General features: G+C 61.4%; 1 protein-coding gene and 1 long non-coding RNA gene across 5 annotated transcripts in view; one reads left to right on the top strand and one right to left on the bottom strand.

Moving 5' to 3' along the window:
* The window catches only part of LOC132510698 (uncharacterized), a 19756-nt gene extending 12798 nt beyond the window's left edge, over window positions 1-6958 (bottom strand). For 2 of the 3 annotated variants that reach the window (XR_009537396.1, XR_009537395.1), the window contains exons 1-3: window positions 6858-6958; window positions 5659-5711; window positions 3077-3246 (exon numbers count right to left, since the gene is read on the bottom strand). This is a non-coding gene — a long non-coding RNA (uncharacterized LOC132510698). The remainder of the gene's footprint in view (window positions 1-3076; window positions 3247-5658; window positions 5712-6857) is intronic. The other variant, XR_009537397.1, reaches the window with a different exon arrangement.
* GRAP (GRB2 related adaptor protein) overlaps window positions 1-18599 on the top strand; it is a 20152-nt gene extending 1553 nt beyond the window's left edge. The window contains exons 2-5 of one of the 2 annotated variants that reach the window (XM_060132907.1): window positions 4805-4902; window positions 9031-9153; window positions 15153-15321; window positions 17283-18599. In XM_060132907.1, the coding sequence (XP_059988890.1) occupies window positions 4805-4902; window positions 9031-9153; window positions 15153-15321; window positions 17283-17468 (576 nt within the window). In that variant the 3' untranslated portion in view covers window positions 17469-18599. Of the gene's footprint in view, window positions 1-4771; window positions 4903-9030; window positions 9154-15152; window positions 15322-17282 lie in introns of both variants that reach the window. The other variant, XM_060132908.1, reaches the window with a different exon arrangement.

Genomic DNA, 18599 nt, shown 5'->3' with positions numbered 1-18599 from the left:
CCACGTTTCCCACTGAGCTTTGATAGAGCGTTGGCTGACTCCTGGTGTGTTTGCTTCTAACCGAGACTCCTGAGGGCAGGGACATACAACAGTGCCTGGCACAGGGCAGGCCCTCAGCAAGACACGGGGGTGTCGAAGGAATGAAGGAAGGAAGGAAGGAGATGTTAGCCGAGACCCTGGCTAAGACCCCAATGGGATCTGCTCCTAGTGTCCGTGGAGACCCAGGAGGGGACTTTCAAGGAATGACAGGCCACCAGAGGGGCTGCTTTTTCCTTCCTTCATTCAACAAACCCTTGTCAAGCCCTCAAGCACCTGCCCAGCATCAGGCATTGTCCTAAGTGCTGAGGACACAGCAGTGGACGAAGCCCAGTCCCTGCCCTCCCGGAGCGGACCTTCCAGAGGGTGCGTGCTGTCAGGAGGTGACAAATGGGGGGAAGAAATCACCTGGGGAGATGGAATGGAGAGGGTGGGTGGGAGGGAGGGGCAGAGGGACAGCTTTAGATGGCGGGGGCGGGGGTGGTGGTCAGGGCAGTCTCTCCAAAGAGATGACACCTGAGCTGAGAGCTGAAGGATGAGCAGGACCCAGCCATGCAAAGAGCTGGGGGAGGAGAGTGGATGGAGAGAATGCAGCAGGTGGGGCTGTGGGGCGTGGGTGAGTTTGCAGTGTGGACTCACCCTAGCTACCTGCCCAGGTGTGGCACAAAATATCACACACCCTCTAAGAATGCTCTTTGGGGAGGGGGGCGTTTAACGACGTAAAAATGCTCGTGAAGCAACGTTAAGTGGCAAAAAAGCAGAATGCAAAGGAACGTGCACAGAGATAATCAATAACAATTGATAGATATTAGTTTTAGGGATGGGAAACTGACATTCACGCGTTGGCTTTGTGCCTAGAAAAAAACACCAGAAAGAATGTCTTGAGGAGCTGGCGGTCACTCCTGGGAGGCATGTGTGAGCAGATCACGCTTTCTTGTTCACACGTCTGCCTCTCCTCACAGGACAGAGATGAGCAAGTGATCCTTCCAGGGCCAGACGTGGAGTTAGGGTCCTTCCCCTCACAGCTGTACAGGTGCCGGGTCAAAGCGTGTTCTTGATTTAAGATTTTTCTTTTAATTTAGAAAAATATTAAAAATGTTTGGCCATGCTGCACGGTATGCAGGATCTCAGTTCCCCAGCCAGGTATTGAACCCATGCCCTCTGCAGTGGAAGCTTGGAGTCCTAACCACTGGACCCCGCAGGAAGTCCCTGATTTAAGAGTTTCATGGAGTTTTTTGCACTAAATTTTAAATAGACTATTTTTAAAAATTAATTAATTAATTTTTGGTTCCGTTGGGTCGTCGTTGCTGCACGCAGGCTTTCTCTAGTTGCGGCGAGCGGGGGCTACTCTTCATCGCAGTGCGCGGGCTTCTCATTGCGGTGGCTTCTCTTGTTGCGGAGGACGGGCTGTAGATGCGCGGGCTTCAGTAGTTGTGGCACGTGGGCTCAGTAGTTGTGGCTCGCGGGCTCTACAGTGCAGGCTCAGTAGTTGTGGTGCATGGGCTTAGTTGTTCCATGGCATGTGGAATCTTCCCGGACCAGGGCTCAAACCCGTGTCCCCTGCATTGGTAGGCGTATTCTTAACCACTGTGCCACCAGGGAAGTCCCTAAATAGACTCTTTTTAAAACAGTTTGAAATGTACAGAAAAATCGAGAAGATGGTACAGAGGAATTCCAATCTGACACCCTGCCGCCCCTTCCCACCGCCCACACACACTCACTCGCACACCCTTGGTAACATTTTATATTATTAACCTGGTACATTTGTTACATTAATGGAGCAATATGGATACATTATTATTAACTAACGACCATATTCAGAAATTTTGATTTTTTAACATATTCCTTTAAAATATTCTTTATCTTGATTCCTGACTCTTTTGGAGCTCTCTTAAACTTTGTACCCAAAGTGCCTCACCCATCCCACGCTAGTCCAGGGTCTCATTTCTGTAACCATAAAAACGTGGCTGCGATGTCACCCTGTGTCCCCTCGCCCTCCCCCGGGCCGGGGACAGCGGGTGGGGCTGGTGGCTGAGCTCCACGACCTGTCCCTTCGTGAGTATGTTTCCTGCGCGCTGGCTGTGGGCCAGGCCTGTCCCAGCCCAGCAGTGACCGGCGGACACGCAGATCCCAGCCTCTGGGAGCCGGCAACGATGCTACTCTTCCAGTCTGAGCTCTGCTCTTAGACGAAAGCCCGGTGGCACATGGACCCACTCTGGACAAGGGGCCCCAAATGTCACTTCCCTGGAACAAAGCCCCCCTCGCCGACAGGCAGGCGTTTCTGGGTGCACAGGACCCCGCTGCTCCCCACTGGAGGAGAGATGTGGGTGGTGGCTTCACCTCCACCTCTTCACGCACAGCCTGGCCCCCAGGACCCAGACTCGGGGAGCCCACGGCCTCTTGGCATTTCCCCGGTGGCGGCCGGTGCACCTCAGGCCCGACCCAGCCACCCTGAGCTTCCCCACCTCCTCTCGCACCTGTTGCACAGCAGCTGACGGTCACGACCGCCTGCCCGCGCTCAGGCCCAGAGCCTGGGGTTGTCTCAGCTGCTTCCTCTCTGTCTTGTGTATCTCGCCTGTCAGCCACTCTGCCAAAACCTACCCCGGATCTGACCACGTCTCAGCAGCCCCAGTCCAGGCCCCGTTCACCACTCACCTGGGCCTGCTCTTCACAGACCCCTTGTCCCCCCCTGTCCCGGAGCACAAGACCTTCAAGCTCTCACCCTCCCCATTCAACTCACAGCACTGCCCCCCCACCCGCAGACACGGGCCTCCTTTCCGTTCCAGGACAGAGCTTGCTCCCACCTTAGGGCCTCGGCACCGGCTGTTCCCCCTGCCTTGGACACGGTTTCCCACATCTTCTCATGTCTCATTCCTTCCTGTAATTTGGGCCTCAGCTCATGTGCCACCTCCTCAGAGAGGCCTTTCTTGCCCACCCCCACCTGTCCCCTGTTGACAGTCCCCCTGCCCCCAGCCAGGCATCTTCCTTCTATGTCATCCTGACGTATATTTTCAGACCACAGAGCAGAACATTAAATTACCTTGTTTACTTGTGTCCTTCCTGTTTCTTGTCTGCCTCTGCCCACTAAAATGTGACCTCCTGCTTCCTGCTGTATCACTGGGCTGGGCACAGCGCCTGGCACGCAGGAGGTGCTCCGTGGCCGCACTGGCCAGGGGACGGTGGCACAAGACAGCACCCTGGAGAAGGGCACTGCAGGGGCAAAGCAGGGGCAGGCCGAGGTGTGAGCTTCACTAGGGAAGGTCGGGAATTCCCATGTCTCAGAGGGTCTGGGGGCTTTGAACAATGTCAACAACAAGAATTCAGCTAATACAACCAATCAGAACATTTCTGGGTCTTTCCCTGGAGTGGAGGTGACAGGAACACAAAACCAAAACAAAACTGGGATAGATTAGATACGTCACATCCACATGTCCACACAGGATTTTGCAGGTCACAAAACACTGCCATGTGCCATGTAGGCCGTAGATGTGCCCATTTTACAGATGTGGAAACTGATGCCAGGGCTGTGGAGAGAGTCAGCGGCAAGCAGAGTGGTCTAGAGCCCGAGGCCCCCAAGAATCTTCACTGAGTCTGTGACCCGCAGGCCCTAATTTTCTCATTAAGTTGGGGGAGTTTTTTGTTTTGTTTAGTTTTCAGCAAAAGTTATCCTGAGTCAGCCACCTGCTTCCGGCTTTCCCTGGGGACGCGGGTCTGGCCCAGACTGCGGGGGGGGGGGGGGGGGGGGGCAGGAAGGAGGGGCTCAAGGGACCTGGCAGACAGACAAGGGAGGGGCCAGGCCTGGGCCCAGGGGGCAAATCTCAGCTCCTCTGGGTAAAACCAAACCACCTGAGTTGCTGTCCCAGCCTTTGCTCCCACGGTGCTCCCTGCTTGGGCTGCGGATCTGCGTCTGACTTTTTGTCTCAACCAATATCCCCACTGGGGTTGACCTGACGTGGGGACCTGTTCTGGGACTTAGGGGAGAGATGACCCCCGGGTTGGGGTCCAGAGACAATGTGGGAGGAGGCACAGGGTAAAGACCGGGGCGGGGGGGGGCCCGGTCCTAAGACCCCTGCCGTGTGGCCCTGCTCCCCTCCCGTCTGGGCCTGTGTCCTCCTCTGTGAAGTAGGCGGCCTCGGGGGCTGGTGTGAGAAGGGGTGACACATGGCGAGCCTGCCCAGGGAGTGGGGAGGGAGCCCAAGCGTCCCACTCGCCCGCCCGTAGCGGCCCCCCCACCCCGCTCAGGTTTCGGTTCCCCTCGGCCCACCTGCGAGGCGAGGGGGTGTCTGCGACCCGAGCAGCCAGGCCTCGGCCCCGCCGCAGCGCAGAGGCCTCTCGTTCGCTCCCCGGTGTCTGAAGTCCCCGTCTGACCATCAGCCCTGAGCTCAGACGTGAAGCTTGTAGATGCAAGTGACCCCCGTGACCACCGCTCGGCGGGGCCTCCGCAGACCTACCCCCGACCCCCGGCTCTGTGCCTTGTATCAACTGCTGTGGGCCCCCCATGCTCAGGGCCACAGCTCAGGGACTGAGGGGCCCCGGATCTGTCCCCCAGCACCCGGGGGTCTGGGTGGCACGACCTGAGAGTCACGCTCCAGCTCCCCCCGTAAGCTCAAGCCACCAACCAAATTCTCCTCTGTGACCCCCGGACCGTGGAGTCACCCTGCGACCTCGCTCTCCTCCGGGAGGTGGGCCCCAGGGCTGGTGTGGGCCTTCAGCAGGGGACAGCTGTCCCTCCTAGGTGACCAGGTGACCGTGTCTCTCCCGCCCGCAGATTTTGAACATGGAAGACGACCAGAACTGGTACAAGGCCGAGCTCCGGGGTGCAGAGGGGTTCGTCCCCAAGAACTACATCCACGTCAAGCCCCACCCGTGAGTGGCAGGCCCCACCCCCGTATGTCCGCAGGGACCCCCTCACCCCCGGCCCTGAAGCCAAACGTCCACACCCAGCCTGGCCCAGGCTGAGCTGAGCTGCCTGCAAGTCTGCAGCCTGGCCTCCCGCCATCTGTCTGGGGACCCCCGTCTCTTCCCCAAGCAGAGGTGGAGGACAGAGATGTTAGGACTTGTCCCAAGTGGTGGCAGTCGGGGCCAGCCCAGGCCACGACACTAGGACCTGGGATGCCGGAGCGCATCCCGGTAGGGGCCCTGGATAGGACAGGGCCCTGGGCGCTCAGCCAGCGGGGCCCCTGGCTGCTGTGTGGCCTCAGGCAGACCCCTGCTCTCTCTGTTCCTCAGTTTCCCTACCTGCAACACAAGGAGGGCCAAGGCTCCTCTAAGAGGCCGACTCAGCCCTGTGCCGGGGTGGGGAGTGAGGGGCCGTGGAGGGGCAGGAAGGAGGCAGACCTGTGGGCAGGGGGGCTGACATGGCTGAGCAGAGTCTGGGACACGGCAGAGAGGGAGTCACGAGGAGCCCAGGTATCCCCGGGCTGGGGACCAGCTGTCCCAGGGAAGCCCCCGTCAGGCTTCCAGTGCTGAAAGCCCTGTTCTCAGCCCCAGAACAGGCCTAAGTGGCCAAGAATCTGGGAGAAACCAAATGGATATTCACAGAGGGGTGGCTGCAGTAGCCCCAAGTCACAGTCGCTCGCTCGGTCATTCGCCCAACACCGGCCACTGCCCGAGGGGACTCACCTGGGCGACGCTGGGGACACGCGATGAGATGCTGGGGTCAGAGCAGTTGCGTCCTGTGGGAGAGACGGCACATAAAGAAACTATGACAAGGGAAGGCGGTCAGCATCGAGATAATTAACCAGGGAGGGCTTCTCAGAAGAGGTGGCAACAAGTGAGGTTTCGAAGCATGTGTGTAGGAGTTAGCTAATGAGAAAAAGAGAAGGGCATTCCTGGGAGCGGGAACAACGAGAACCCCTGGCAGTGGGAACAGCAGGAGGGCCTCAAACGCCCAGCGGAGGGTGGTGGGAGCCATGGAGGCATTTGAGCCAGGTGGGGAGTAGAACTCCTGCAGAGGTGAAGGCAGGTCAGGGCCCGTGTGTGGCTGTGGGGTGGAGGGGAGGGAGGTGCAGGGCCAGGATGGGGCCTGGAGGTCATTTCCTCTTTACCTGTCTTCGAGTTATTTCCAAAGCTGCCACCACCTCGGACTTCCTGTGTTGGGCAAGGGCCCGACCCACCCAGGCCCCCTGCCTGGGCTCCAGGCCCGCAGGGTCCCTCTGGGCTGTGTGACCTTGGGCAGGGGCCTGTCCTCCAGCCTTAAAGACTTTCTGTCATAAAGGGAGAGAGACAGCGAGAACCCGGCCAGGGCCAGGCCAGCGGAGGACACGGGGGGAGCGGGAGCCTCCAGGTGGAGGCTGTGACCCGGTGATGGCCAGGAGGTTGGGAGGTAGGAGGCCGCTGAGAAGCCTAAGCAGAGGCTTCTGTTTGCTCAGGAGGAAAGAAGAGCTGATAGATTTTGGGGCCACGCCTGTCGGGGCAACGCTGGTGGTTCAGGCAAGCCTCCACCAGGGCAGCTGGGAGCCATGGAGGGTTCCAGTGTCCGATGGCCCTGGGCTCCCTGGGGCTGGCTCTGGCCACGTGAGTCTGGGACAGAGTGGGGATGGGGGTCAGGCCGCATGCTCACCTGCCTGAGGCCGTGCCCAGATGCACCCTTGGCTAACAGCCCCTGCCCTGGCCCCGAAATAGCAGTGGGGAAAGTCCAGCTCTGTGCCTGACTCAGCCCGTTGGGCTCCAGGGTGTGGGGCGGGGGCAGGGCAGGGGTCCCAGGGGGCCTCGTGTCTACACCAGGCCTCTCCTTCCCTGAGCTCCACCATCACCTCCGCCTGCCCAGGGAGCCCACGGAGGGGGGCCGTGAGCCTCACAGGCAGGGGTCACCGAGGCACCTGACGCAGCCGCGTGGCCGGTGGGCGTTGAGGAGGGCTTCCTGGAGGACGGCTTCCTGGAGGACGGCTTCCTGGAGGACGGCTTCCTGGAGGAGGGCGTGGTCTGCTGGGCCTGGAAAGTAGAGTAGAAGTTTGCTGGGAGGGCCGCAGACAGGCTAATGGGTGACACGTGGGCGGAGTTCACAGCAGCAGCGGTGAACACCTGCAGGCGGCAGCGCCCTCCTCCTCCCAAGGGCCCTGCGAGCTGGGTGCTCTCGTCAAGGTCTAGTGGGCAAGGAGGTGGCGGCACAGAGAGGTTGAGTGGCTTGTCCGGGGTCACACAGCTGGCAAGAGGCAGAGTGAGATCTGCCGCCAGTGCTGTGGGCCCTGGCTGTGCTCACTGGGAGGGGATGGGGGAACTGTAAGAGCAGCTGGGGGAGCGGGTGGGCTGGGGGAGAGTCGGAGGCCTGAGAATTGCGGAGCAACTTTTGGGGATCCCTGCCCTTCCCTGGGCCTCAATTTCCACATCGTTAAAGTGGGGACCAAGCGAGGCGTCCACGCGCGGAGCCAGCTGTGCTCTGGGGCGTCGGGAGTGCTGCTTTTCCGGCACCCTGTCCCCGGGCCACCGAGGACCTGGTCGGGGCAGGGCGGGCCTCCTCGAGGCTGCGGTTGCAAAATCCTTTGAGGGTGACAGCCGCCCACACGCTGATGCCTCCTGTGGAGTTCTGTGGGTTCTTTGGAAACTCCCACACAGGGCCCTGTTGGACCCCTGCTCCTGTGGCAGCCCTGCACCTGGGGCCTGCTGGGGGCTCCCCGGAGGAACGCCCTTCCGGGGCCCCCTGAGCTCAGCCTCCGGCTTGGAGGCCTCATCCGGGACTCCCAGACTCCAGAGACCCAGGCCGAGCTCTTGTAGGTTCCCTGGAGCCCCGCCTTCGGCCCCCACCTCCACTGCCTCCCCTCCACCCGCCCAGAGATGGGCCCAGGGTCCCCCCCATTTTGGGGGCCAGCGATGGGCTAGAACCTCACTTCTGGGTGGGGGGCTCTGAGACACCATGTAAGGACCAGGACTTTATTTCGGACTGGAAAGCGGGCAGAGAGGGAGCCGGTGGCACTGCCACTACCGGCGGCCCCGGGCAACGGGCTCTCCCTGTGGCCAGAACCAGGGAGCCGGCACCCGAGCTGCGTGTTTGTCCTCCTGCCCCCCTGTCATCACCTGAGAACATCCGGGGGCCCAACCTGCCCCGCACACAGGCCAATCACGTTAGTAAAAATCCCTCAGAGGAACTGCAAGGGCTCACACGTGGCTGGCGGGTGGGGTTCCCGGCAGGACCCGGTCTGTGTGCACCTGAACCTCTGTGCTGGGCCTGGAGGGCTCGCTGTCAACATCCTGATACAACAGGAAAAGTTCTGCCTCACATCCGCCCAGGGCCACGCTCAGACTCAGGAAGCTCGGTTGAAGGTGGGAAGGGAAATTGTACAGGGAAGGGAGGCTCCGGTGGCCCTCAGGGCACCAAGGTCCCACCGGGAGACTCCACCTGCTCTGGGCCTCGGTTCCCCCACTAAGGGACTGGGCTCTAATCCGGGGGCCAAGAAGCCAGCCAGAGACCACCTGGACCCTCCGAGGCTGGGCGAGCCCCAAAGAGCACAGTGGGCAGGGCTGGAAGAGAAGCTGGATCCCGGCCTCTCACCCCCAGGCCCTGCCAGACCCTCGGCATTTACAAGGCACCTTCTGTATACCCAGTTCTGTTTGGTCAGAAAGTAAAGGGACTTGAACCTGTGAGAAAAAGTCCAGGTGGCCTCAGGCTGTGCATCTGTGAAACGGGTACAGGGAGAGACCCTTCCTCACCAGATCAAAGCTATGTTTTATTTTGGGGGGGGTGTCATCTTTTAAAATATTTTTTTACTTTTAAGAATCTGAAATGGAAAAGCCCAGCTGGGGTTGGCTGGGTTGGGGTTCACCGAGGTGTGTGTTTGCCTGGTGTGGTGGGAAATGCTTGGGCTCAGGAGCCAGAATGCTGGGACTGGGCCCAGCTCCTGCCTTTCACAGCGCATGACCTTGGCCTCCCTGGGTAAAGTGGGTGCCGTTGTATTTCCTGTGTCTCGGGACTGCTGTGAGGACCTGGCAGTGTTGGGTGGCTGGCATAGGGGCAGGGTAACCTGGCCTCCCCCCCCCTCACCTACCCCCTCTCTGCAGGTGGTACTCGGGCAGGATTTCCCGGCAGCTGGCAGAAGAAATTCTGATGAAGCGGAACCACCCGGGAGCGTTCCTGATCCGGGAGAGTGAGAGCTCCCCAGGGGAGTTCTCTGTCTCTGTGAAGTGAGTTCTGACCCAGGGTGTGTGGAGGAGGGTGGCCAGGGACAGGCCTGCGGGGTGTGGAGGGAACGACAAATGCCTGGAAGCAGGCGACCCTCTGGGGGTCGGGGATGATGCAGACCCCAGGGTGTGGCCCGGAGCAGGAGGGCTCCACGCGGCTTGGGCTGGCTGTGAGGCCTCGAGCGCCGGGCTGAAGGCTCGGCCATTGTTCTACAGCAGCAAGTCACCAGGGGAGATTGATGTGGTGGGGCTGGGGGTGGGAGAGCAGCAGGGCACCCGGGGCAGGTGTCCAGGATGTGCTCCAGACAGGGTTCCCCTGTGTGCTACATAGTGGACAGGATGGACCCTGGGGCCAGCCTGCTGGGGTTCAGATTCTGGCTCTGCCATTTCCTGACTGTGTGACTTGGGGCAAGTCCCTTAACTTCTCTGTGCCTGTTTCCTCACATGTAAAATGGGTTATTGCAAAGAATATATGAGTCATTTAGAGCCATTAGAGTAGTGGCTGGCACGGAAGCAGGGTGGCAGCCTCTGGGCAGCTCAGGACCCAATCCCAAAGGTCACAATCGGGCAGTGGAGGAATCCAGGCTGGAAGGAAGGGGCAGGAACCAGGGTCGGGGGTAAAGGGGTCAGGGCCCCAGCTGGTCTCTGTCCTTCCTACTCCCAGCGCCTGGAACAGTAGGATCTAGGTGCAGCAATTCAAGGAATTGTCACTGAGCTACATGCCACGTGCCAGGCTGTTCTAGGGACTTGGGAAATGACAGTGAAAAAAAACAAAGGTGCTGCCCTTTGGGGTTTATGTCTTAGTGGGGGAGGCAGACTGAACACATGAAAAAAGGAGACAAATGAATATAGCAGGAGCCAGTGGGCAGGGATCTGAACCTGGCGGTGGAGGCCGCCTGGGGCCCAGGAGTGAGGATCCGGAAGGAGAGGCTTCCAGGCAGAGGGAACAGAAATTGCAAAGACCCTGGGGTGGGAATGCGCCTGGGGTGAGTGGGGCAGAGCCAGCAACGGGGGGTCACAGCCAGAGAGATGGGCCTGACAGGTCCCGATGGGAAACCCCAGGGCAACAGGGCCCTGCAAAGGGTCAGCCCAGATGGCTCAAACTTTGGGGGTGTGTGTGTGCAGGACAGGGGAGGAGTCCCCGAGGGAGCGGGGGCCCGGGGTCTCCATGACGCCCGACTGAGGGAAGTTCAGTGGCAGCAGACACTCCACAGGGTGGAGGAGGTGACATCTGAGCTGGGCCCCGAAGCACGAGTAGGAGTTTGGTGCACAAAGAGGGGAGAGGGGATGCCAGGCCCAGGGAACAGCATGTGCAAAGACCCAGAGGTGGGGCAGAGAGAGGTGGGCTTGGACAGCAAGGCATTTGTCTGACCAGGAGGGGAGACAGGCAGTTCTGCGGGGCCAGCACCCATGCTACCTTGGGAAGGGGTGTGGGAGTGTCCCTCTGAGAAATCCCAGCACATACCTCCTCCCCGCCACACCCCAGGCATCCTGGCCAAGCCCCTCCCCCAGCTCAGAACCGGAACCTTGGGCCCCAGGGCTGTGGTGTGCTCACAGGACCACCAGGTGGCGCCCTCCAGCCTCGGTTTCGTCCCCCCGGGCCAGGACCGGGTCCCGCCCCGACTCTGGTCCATCATCTCTTACGGGGGGCCTTTCAGGGCCCTTGGAGGGCCACTGGGAAGGGATCAGAGCAGGAAACAGACTCAGGGCAGCTAGGAGGGGGGCTTCTGAGCAAGAATCTCAGCTCTGGTACTTCTCCTGTATAACCCCGGGCAAGGTACCCCAGCCTGTTTCCTCGTCTGTAGAATGAACATCTATGTAAGGTGCTTAGTGGGACGCTGACACGCGGTGAGTCCTCCCCAAATGCCAGCTCTGTAATCATCATCATGTTGACCCTCCCAGGGCCACACCGCACCTCCTGGCCCACGCCCCAGCGCCCCGGGCTCTTAGCAAAGGGCCAGTGGCCACATGGGGGCGGGGAGCCCGTTTCTCGCCCTGGCCTTGCCCTGGACCTGCTGCGTAACCTCAGCAGATCCCGTCCCTGTCAGCTGTAACGTCCTCATCTGCAACGTGGAGATAGTAGCCCTGGACATCATGAAGACAGTGACCCGATGGCCACCCTTCTGGGTGACGGTCACGCAGATCCGCGTGTGAGAGCATTTCCGCCCTCGCTGGCTGCGCTCCTGGGGACTCTGACCGCGTAGGCGTGGCGTCTCCTGCACGCTCATAAAGCTGTCGGAGGTGGGGTTCACGGGCCTTGTTCTGCCTCACGGAGTGATGGTGGCCACGGCTGGCTGCCGTTTACGAGTTTCCAGGGGGCTGCCCCCTCCACCTCTGGGAGCACGTCTGAGCTGGTGGCCAGTGGGCCGGGGCAGGGGCGCACTGCCTGGGCTGTGTTACGTTTGCCCCACACTCTGATCCAGGCTGCCGTGGGCTTCTGTGTCAGAAATGATGGTTTGCTCCCACGTGAGATGTTTTACTTCTTTTCAGGCCAGGGGTGCCCTGGAGTCAATGATGTGTTTGCTCTGCTGCCCTGGTCGCTGAGCCCCTACTGTGCGCCAGGCCCTGTGCCTGGCGCTGGGGATTCAACCACCAGCAAATCGGACGAAGCTCCCTGTCCTTTAGGCGCTCACGTTCCACTGGGGTGACTGACGATTTTATACATGTATGTATGTATGTATGCATATATGTACATATATATAATTTTCTAAATGATTAGTAAAATATATAAAATCTTTGAAGATGATAAAGGCTCTTGGGAAAATGAAGCAGGAAAGAATGGGGGGGCACAATTTTATGCCCTCAAAGACAGGGAGGAAGTGACCCTGGAAGCCCAGTGTGCAGGTAAGGAAACAAAAGCTCAGAGACGTGCAGTAACTTGCCCAAGGTCACACAGCCAGAAAACAGTGGAGCTAGAGCCCACTGACCCTCTGTGACCTGAAAGACCAGGTCTACCATTCCACTCTTCTTCCCTGAGGCCTAAAGACCCAGGGGGAGTTTGTCTCCACCCGCAGTCCCAAGGTCAGTTTGATTCTCTCACGTTGGCTGCTGGAGAGGGAATCCACCCCCTCCCTCTTCACAGACGGGAAAACTGAGTCTAGAGAAGGGCCACGCCTAACGGAGATCACCTAGCGGGCAGTTAGCACCCTGGCCTCCACCCCGGGGATCCACAGGCCCTGATTGGGGGTGGGGGTGCGGCGCTGGGGCTCCTGACCTTACCCCAGCCTTGTTTATCCTCCCTGGGCTGCCACTGCCACTCTCACCTCTGCTGCTGCCGCCACCAAGCCGGAAGAACCTGCTGGGCAGGACCGGTGGCTGCTAGCATCAGGCCTGAGTTCATCCTTGGGGTCTTCCGACAGCCCAGGGGCCAGGCCCAGCCCTCAGCCCCCTGGGTAGGTGGGCATGGGGGTCACACATAGAGACAAACACACCCATGGCGGCTCAGACAGGGATGTACACGTCCGGTCCCTCCCACAGAGCAGGGAGAGACACATGCACACACCCCAGGCTCTGCCCACTGTGGTGCACCAGCTCCAGGTGCCCCCTCTTCTGGCTGCGCCCGGGCCAGCCCACCGCCCCGTGACCCGGGTCTGCCCTTCCCTCCAGCTCAGGAGGGCTCACGCCGCAGGGCCATCCTCCTTGCTCAGGGGCCATCTGGACTCAGACTCGGGCCTGGGGAGGCGGGAGAGAGGCTAGCTGGGAGAGGGAGAGACTGCCCAAGTGCTGGGTCCTCGGGCCTGTCACATGGAGGCGGGTCACTGGTCAGGCCAGGGGCTGGCGCAGCAGGACGGCCACACCCGCTCACAGATGCGGCAGCCCAGCTGGGCCCCGCTCTCCCACCACGAGCCACGCACAGGCTGGGGGGCTGGACCACAAGAGCATCCCGGGTTTGAGAATCTGCCGATTGTCAGGTTGCAAGGTTCTAGAACTCCTGGGTCCCTTGCCCCCTTCCCAGGTCTCGCCCCCTGACCTGGGTGTGATCAGGGAATGCTCCGTTCTGGGTGACCTTCTGGGTAAGATAAGCTTTTGAAGATAAACTTCAAACACCAAAGTATTCAGGGTTGTGCTCATTTGGGGCTGAGATCTTTTCAAACCTCCCACACTCTCGTCCGCCTCTTACCCAGAGGACGGGGGCCGCCCGCACCCCGGGCTCCTTCTCGGGGCCGGCACGGAGTCAGGGCCTTCTGCCTCCCAGAATACGGTCCAGGGACCGGAAGAACCCTGAGCCCGCCGGAACAGGGCACTAGGGAGTCCCAGGCTCGGGGGCGGCCCCCAGGGCCGAGGCTGCAGCAGGCCAGATGGGGCGGGAGGCACCTGCCTGCCTGGCCATCCTCCTCCCATCCCGGGACGTGGACACGCGCATCCCACAGCCGACACAGTGGCGGCTTAGCCATCTGGGAACAATGCTTGCTGACGGCACACGAGCAGCTTTGTCTCGGGCCGGGGGTGATGGCTGTGTCTGGTCACAGAGTCTCAGGCCTTCTCTGGCCTCAGTTCTGTGCAGAGAGCTTGCTGCCCTGAGAGTGGACACGTGTTAGAGGGGCTGGGACCGCAGCTCAGAGTCGGGAGGGGAGGGTCCAGGAACAGTGCAGCCCATGAGCACTGACCCCTCGGGCCATGCTGCTTCGCCCCTGAGCCCAGCCTCTCCAGACTGGGCTAGAGTTGGGCCGCCTCCCGCCTCCCTGCCTCTGGGTGTCTGTGAGCAGCGGGTTACAGGCAGGCTGTACAAGGGGCCGAGGAACCCAAGGAGTCCCCGGACTCTGACTGAGGGCACCTGAGGCAGCTTGCAGAGGTTGGGCCATTTTATGCGGGCCTTGAAGCATGAGTAGGAGTTTGATTCAAGTTTGGAAGAAATAGTGTATTTTTCAAGCCTGGAGGCATGCTTGAAAGTGGAGAGAGAGGTTCTGTGTGGTTTGGATCCTTGACTTGGGCAGGGTGGGAGGATTCCCCCCTCCTCCCACCCCAGACACACACACAGAACAGAAGGTATTTACCTGGAATAAATCTCTATCTTAAATCTTGCATCTTAACCTTTAACAAGGCAGCACACCAGCCCCAGGGCTGATAGGTGGAGGGAGTAAGCCACAGGCAGGGATGGCCAACTGGGGGGGATGGACACCATACTCCTGTCCACGCCCTAGAAACACTTGGACTGTGGGCCTGCAAGAACTCAGGCTGCCCCAAGCCTGCACAGCCCGTCCTGGCCTAGAACGTGCTGCGTGTTCCAGGCAGGTCCCTCTGCCCTGCTGGCCAGTCTGGGAGACGCAGGCTATCCCCTCTGTTGGGCTGGAAGGCACTTGGTGGTGGTGGGGTGCAAGGCTGGGCAAAGGCTGGGAGAGGAGGCATCAGAGAGTATTTGAAGGAAACGAGGCTGGACGTGTCATCAGAGCCAGAACTTGAGACTGAGGTGTTAAGATTTTGCCCTGAGGGCAATGGGGAGCCACAGAAGGTTCTTGAGGTGGGGAGAGAATGTGGGGCAGGGAAGGACAGGAAGCATCCCACAGGCCTGAGCTCCTCTCACACCGGTGGCAGGATGGTCTTAGGACTCACCCCTCAAGGGACTGTAAGGGCTGTGAGGGGACGAGGTAGGGGAGGGAGAGGAGTGTTGAGGCTGGGGGACGTTGGAGAGAAGAGATGCTGGCTGACCACCTCTCTCAGAGAACCATTTAATGTTGCCAGTACACGAACACTTCCCCAGAAGGAAGGTATTATGAGGAAACCGAGGTTCAGAGAAGTTAAGTGATTTGCTTTAGGTCACATAGCAAGAAAGTGGCCTGGTCCAAGGCCCACATCCTTTACTCCACACTCCACTCCCCGGTGGGGACTCACCGTGTCTTTCACGGAGCCGGTCAATGGGGCCTGGGACCCCCTCCCCCCGCTCCTCTCCTCCTGACTCCAAGCCTCACCTGGAGAGAAAAAGGCCTGGTTGCGGGGGCCAGGGATGGGGGGAGGGCCCCAGCCGCCGTGGGCCCCTCTGAGGTGGTCTGTGTCCTCTCCCCTAGCTACGGGGACCAGGTGCAGCATTTCAAGGTGCTGCGTGAGGCCTCGGGGAAGTACTACCTGTGGGAGGAGAAGTTCAACTCTCTGAATGAGCTGGTCGCCTTCTACCGGACCAGAACCATCGCCAAGAAGCGGCAGGTCTTCCTGCGGGATGAGGAGCCCCTGGCCAAGGTGGGCGAGTGCGGCGGGCGGGCAAGGGGGCCTCTCCGCAGGGCCCCGACCCCCCTTCCCACGTGGCAGGAGGTGGGTCCAGCCCTGCTTCTAAAATTCCGCCCTGGCACTGCAGGGAGACAAGCAGGGCTGGGAAAGGGGAGGCGGGGAAGGCAGGGAAGGGGCAGGTGGAAACTCCCCGGGTAAACTGAGCCTGCTGGCTCTCAGCCAGGAGCGGTGCGTGGCGCCCAGTCGGTGCTCAGTGGTTGTCTGTTGACTGAGTGAAGGTACTGACACCGGCTGAGCCTCCTGGGAGCCTCCTGGCCCCACCTACAGGTAGGACACTGAGGTTCAGGGAGTGATGTGGCTACCCAAGGCCACCTGCCGGGTGGGGTCCTGCTGGCTTCTGCTCCGTAGGGCGCGGGGCGGTGTGAGCGCTCGTGGGCAAGGTCCTGGCCGGGTGGAGCAGCGTCCGGCCGCCCCGGTCCTCATAATAACAGCCATTTGCCAGCCAGCGCTTTCGTCCAGGGGCCCCAGGGACCAGCTCTCACGCTCATTAGGGTGACGACACCAGCCAGTGGGCTTATTAGCCCCGACGTGCACTTTTACTTGGGAGGGGGTGTCGGCAAGGCCTGGGGCTGGAGGTCGGGACCCTGGACAGCCCAGTGAACTCGAACTCTGCGGAGGACGGTGGGCACGGCCGTGGCCAAGGCCTGGGGAGGAGGGGCTGCCGGGTCGCGGCTCCGGTCCTGCCTGTTCCTAGACTCCACCACCTCGCCACGTGTGACCTTAGGGCCAGTTCATCCCTCACCTGGGCCTTAGTTTCCTCTCGGTCCGGTAGGGTGAACCCTGGGATCTGATATGTCGGGGAGTAAACAGTGTCTCAGGAGGAACCCCTGCCCCTGCCACTCACCCTCCGTCCCATCAGCGCACTCAGCCTGCTCTGCCCGGCCTGCCCCTGGGGGCCGGGCCAGCTCTAAGCTCAGTCTCAGGGACTCTTCGCTCCAGTCCCCGCTGGGCCTGCCTCTCAGACCTCCATCCCCTCCCGTCGCTGCCCGGGCCAGCTCTGCCCTTGGCAAGTGTGAGGGGGACAGGATGGAGCTGGGGGCCGCCAGAGGGCTCCCCAACACCCACCACCTTGCTCTGGCCTGGCCCTGGGGTCACCGGCCCTGCAGGGCGACTCCAGAGCTGGCTCAGTGCCCTGGGACCCACGCCCCCTCTTCCTTCCTGGGCAGAGAACCACTAATTAGCCTGTCCATGATGCTATGGCCTGTGCCGGATAAGATTCCGCAGGCTTGGGGCAGAGAGCCTGGTGGGCAGGCCGGGCCGGGGCACTGGCTGTGATCCTCATGGGATGCCAGCAGGGGGCCCTCGTCTAGCTGCCATCTGAAGGGGGGGCAGGGAACCAAGGCCCCCAGAGGGCAGGGACTCACCCAACGTCACCTTGGGGCATAGATGGGACTGGAACCAGGCCTGAGAGAGGAAAGCAGTGTAAAGTGACATCCTTGCCCTCGAAGCCTGGCCACGGGCAACAGCAGTGAACTGCTCGCAGCTACACAGCACTTTACAGTTTATAAGGCCTGTTCCTGTGGTTCTAGGGCCTGGGGTCAAAGTTATCACGGCTGCTGCAGAGTGTGGAGAGAGACCCCGAGACGGGCAGGGTCCTAACCAAAGTCCCACGCTGAGGCCCAGGACTCAGGTCCTTTGACCACTGGCCCTGTGGTCCCTACTGGGCCGCCAGGACACTGGCTGTGCCCTGCGTAGACACAGGGTCTGTGCCGCAGACATGCAGGGGGTGGGCAGCGGGAGGCCCACGGGCGGGGTGGCCGTCGTCTGGACCTGGATACAGAGCTGAGTTCGACCCCAGTTCTGCCCGAAAGACCCCTCTCCACCTGTGGGAAATCGCTTATCTTGGGGCCTCCGTGGGGACAGCCCAGCGGGGGCTCCTGAGGGGCCCCACTGACGGCTTCCTCTCCTCGCAGCCGCCCCGGGCCTGCTTTGCCCAGGCCCAGTTTGACTTCTCAGCCCAGGACCCCTCCCAGCTCAGCTTCCGCCGCGGTGACATCATTGAGGTCCTGGAGCGCCTTGACCCCTGCTGGTGGCGAGGCCGTCTCTGCGGGCGCATCGGCTTCTTCCCGCGGAGCTACGTCCAGCCGGTGCACCTGTGACCCAAGTGGGCCCAGGGGCAGAGCCAGGGGACCGGCCATCCACCGGGCACTGAGGCCCAGAGAGAGGACACGGCCACCCCCAGCCCAGGGCCTTGGACTGCAGCATAGGCCTCCTGACAGTCCGGCCGGCCTCCTGTGCTTCACGTCAACTGGGACGGGCCCAGTGCCCCGGAAAGACCGCCTCATTCAGGGCCCCTGGGCTAGGGGAGCTCCGGGACCTCCGCCGGCCTCTTCCCATTGGCCATCAGCTGTGTGATGTCACAGGGTGGCCGGCAGGGCCCGCCCACTCCAAACACCAATGGCACCACCCCCAGGGAGGGCTGAGGACTCCTGGGTTCCACCCGCTGGGGGCTCAAGCCAAGGAACCACGGGCTGGGTGGTTGAGCACCCGCTGGGCCTGCCATCCCCTCCATCCAAAAGCCCCACAGGCTGGCTACTGGGGAGGCGGCCAGGGTCCCGCACACCTGTGCCTGGACTTGCTGGACAGACTCGGAAACTTTGGGCTCCACCTGGGATCCAACGCCCCTGCCCACCACAGACACTTCGGGGGAGGCTGGAGGCCCTGAGGGAGGGTGGGCAAGGGTGAAAGAAACGGAGGCTGCTGCTCCTCCGCTGGCCCCGCGGGACGGACAACCTCTGAGGGGCCAGCCCTGGACGTGGCCACCTGGGAGACATAGCTGCACCTGCTCTTACTTGTGCAGGCCCAGGTTCTACCCAGACCAGGGCCTCGGGAAGCGTGGGAGACTACAGCCCAGGTGGGGAGTTGTGGCCAGAGCTGGGCTCTGAGGGCCAGCGGCACCCAGAACGGGGCGGGCAGCCTCGGTGGAGCCCCGGCTTGAGGAAGGGCAGGGTGTCCATGGGGAAGGGGCCATCAGCGCGGTCCCAAGCAGGGGAGCCTGGGGCCCTCGGGGCGCAGGCAGACCGAGGGGGCTCGGAAGGGGCTCTGAATGCCAGGCCGGTGGTGGAGGGGTGGTGAGCAGGGAGAGGGCAGCAGGTGGGATGGGGCCGGAGCCAAGGGATGGGGGGAGAGGGGCTCCCTCTGCCCAGCGCTGGCCCGAGACCCTGGAGCCCTGAGCTCTGGCAGATTCGCTGCTCACGACCTGGGCCCGTGAACTCAAAATAAAAACAGTG

Source organism: Lagenorhynchus albirostris, chromosome 20, assembly GCF_949774975.1.
Source record: "Lagenorhynchus albirostris chromosome 20, mLagAlb1.1, whole genome shotgun sequence".
Lineage (NCBI taxonomy): Eukaryota > Metazoa > Chordata > Mammalia > Artiodactyla > Delphinidae > Lagenorhynchus > Lagenorhynchus albirostris.
The sequence above is the reverse complement of the archived record's forward strand: the minus strand, read 5'-3'. Positions and strand labels throughout refer to the sequence as shown.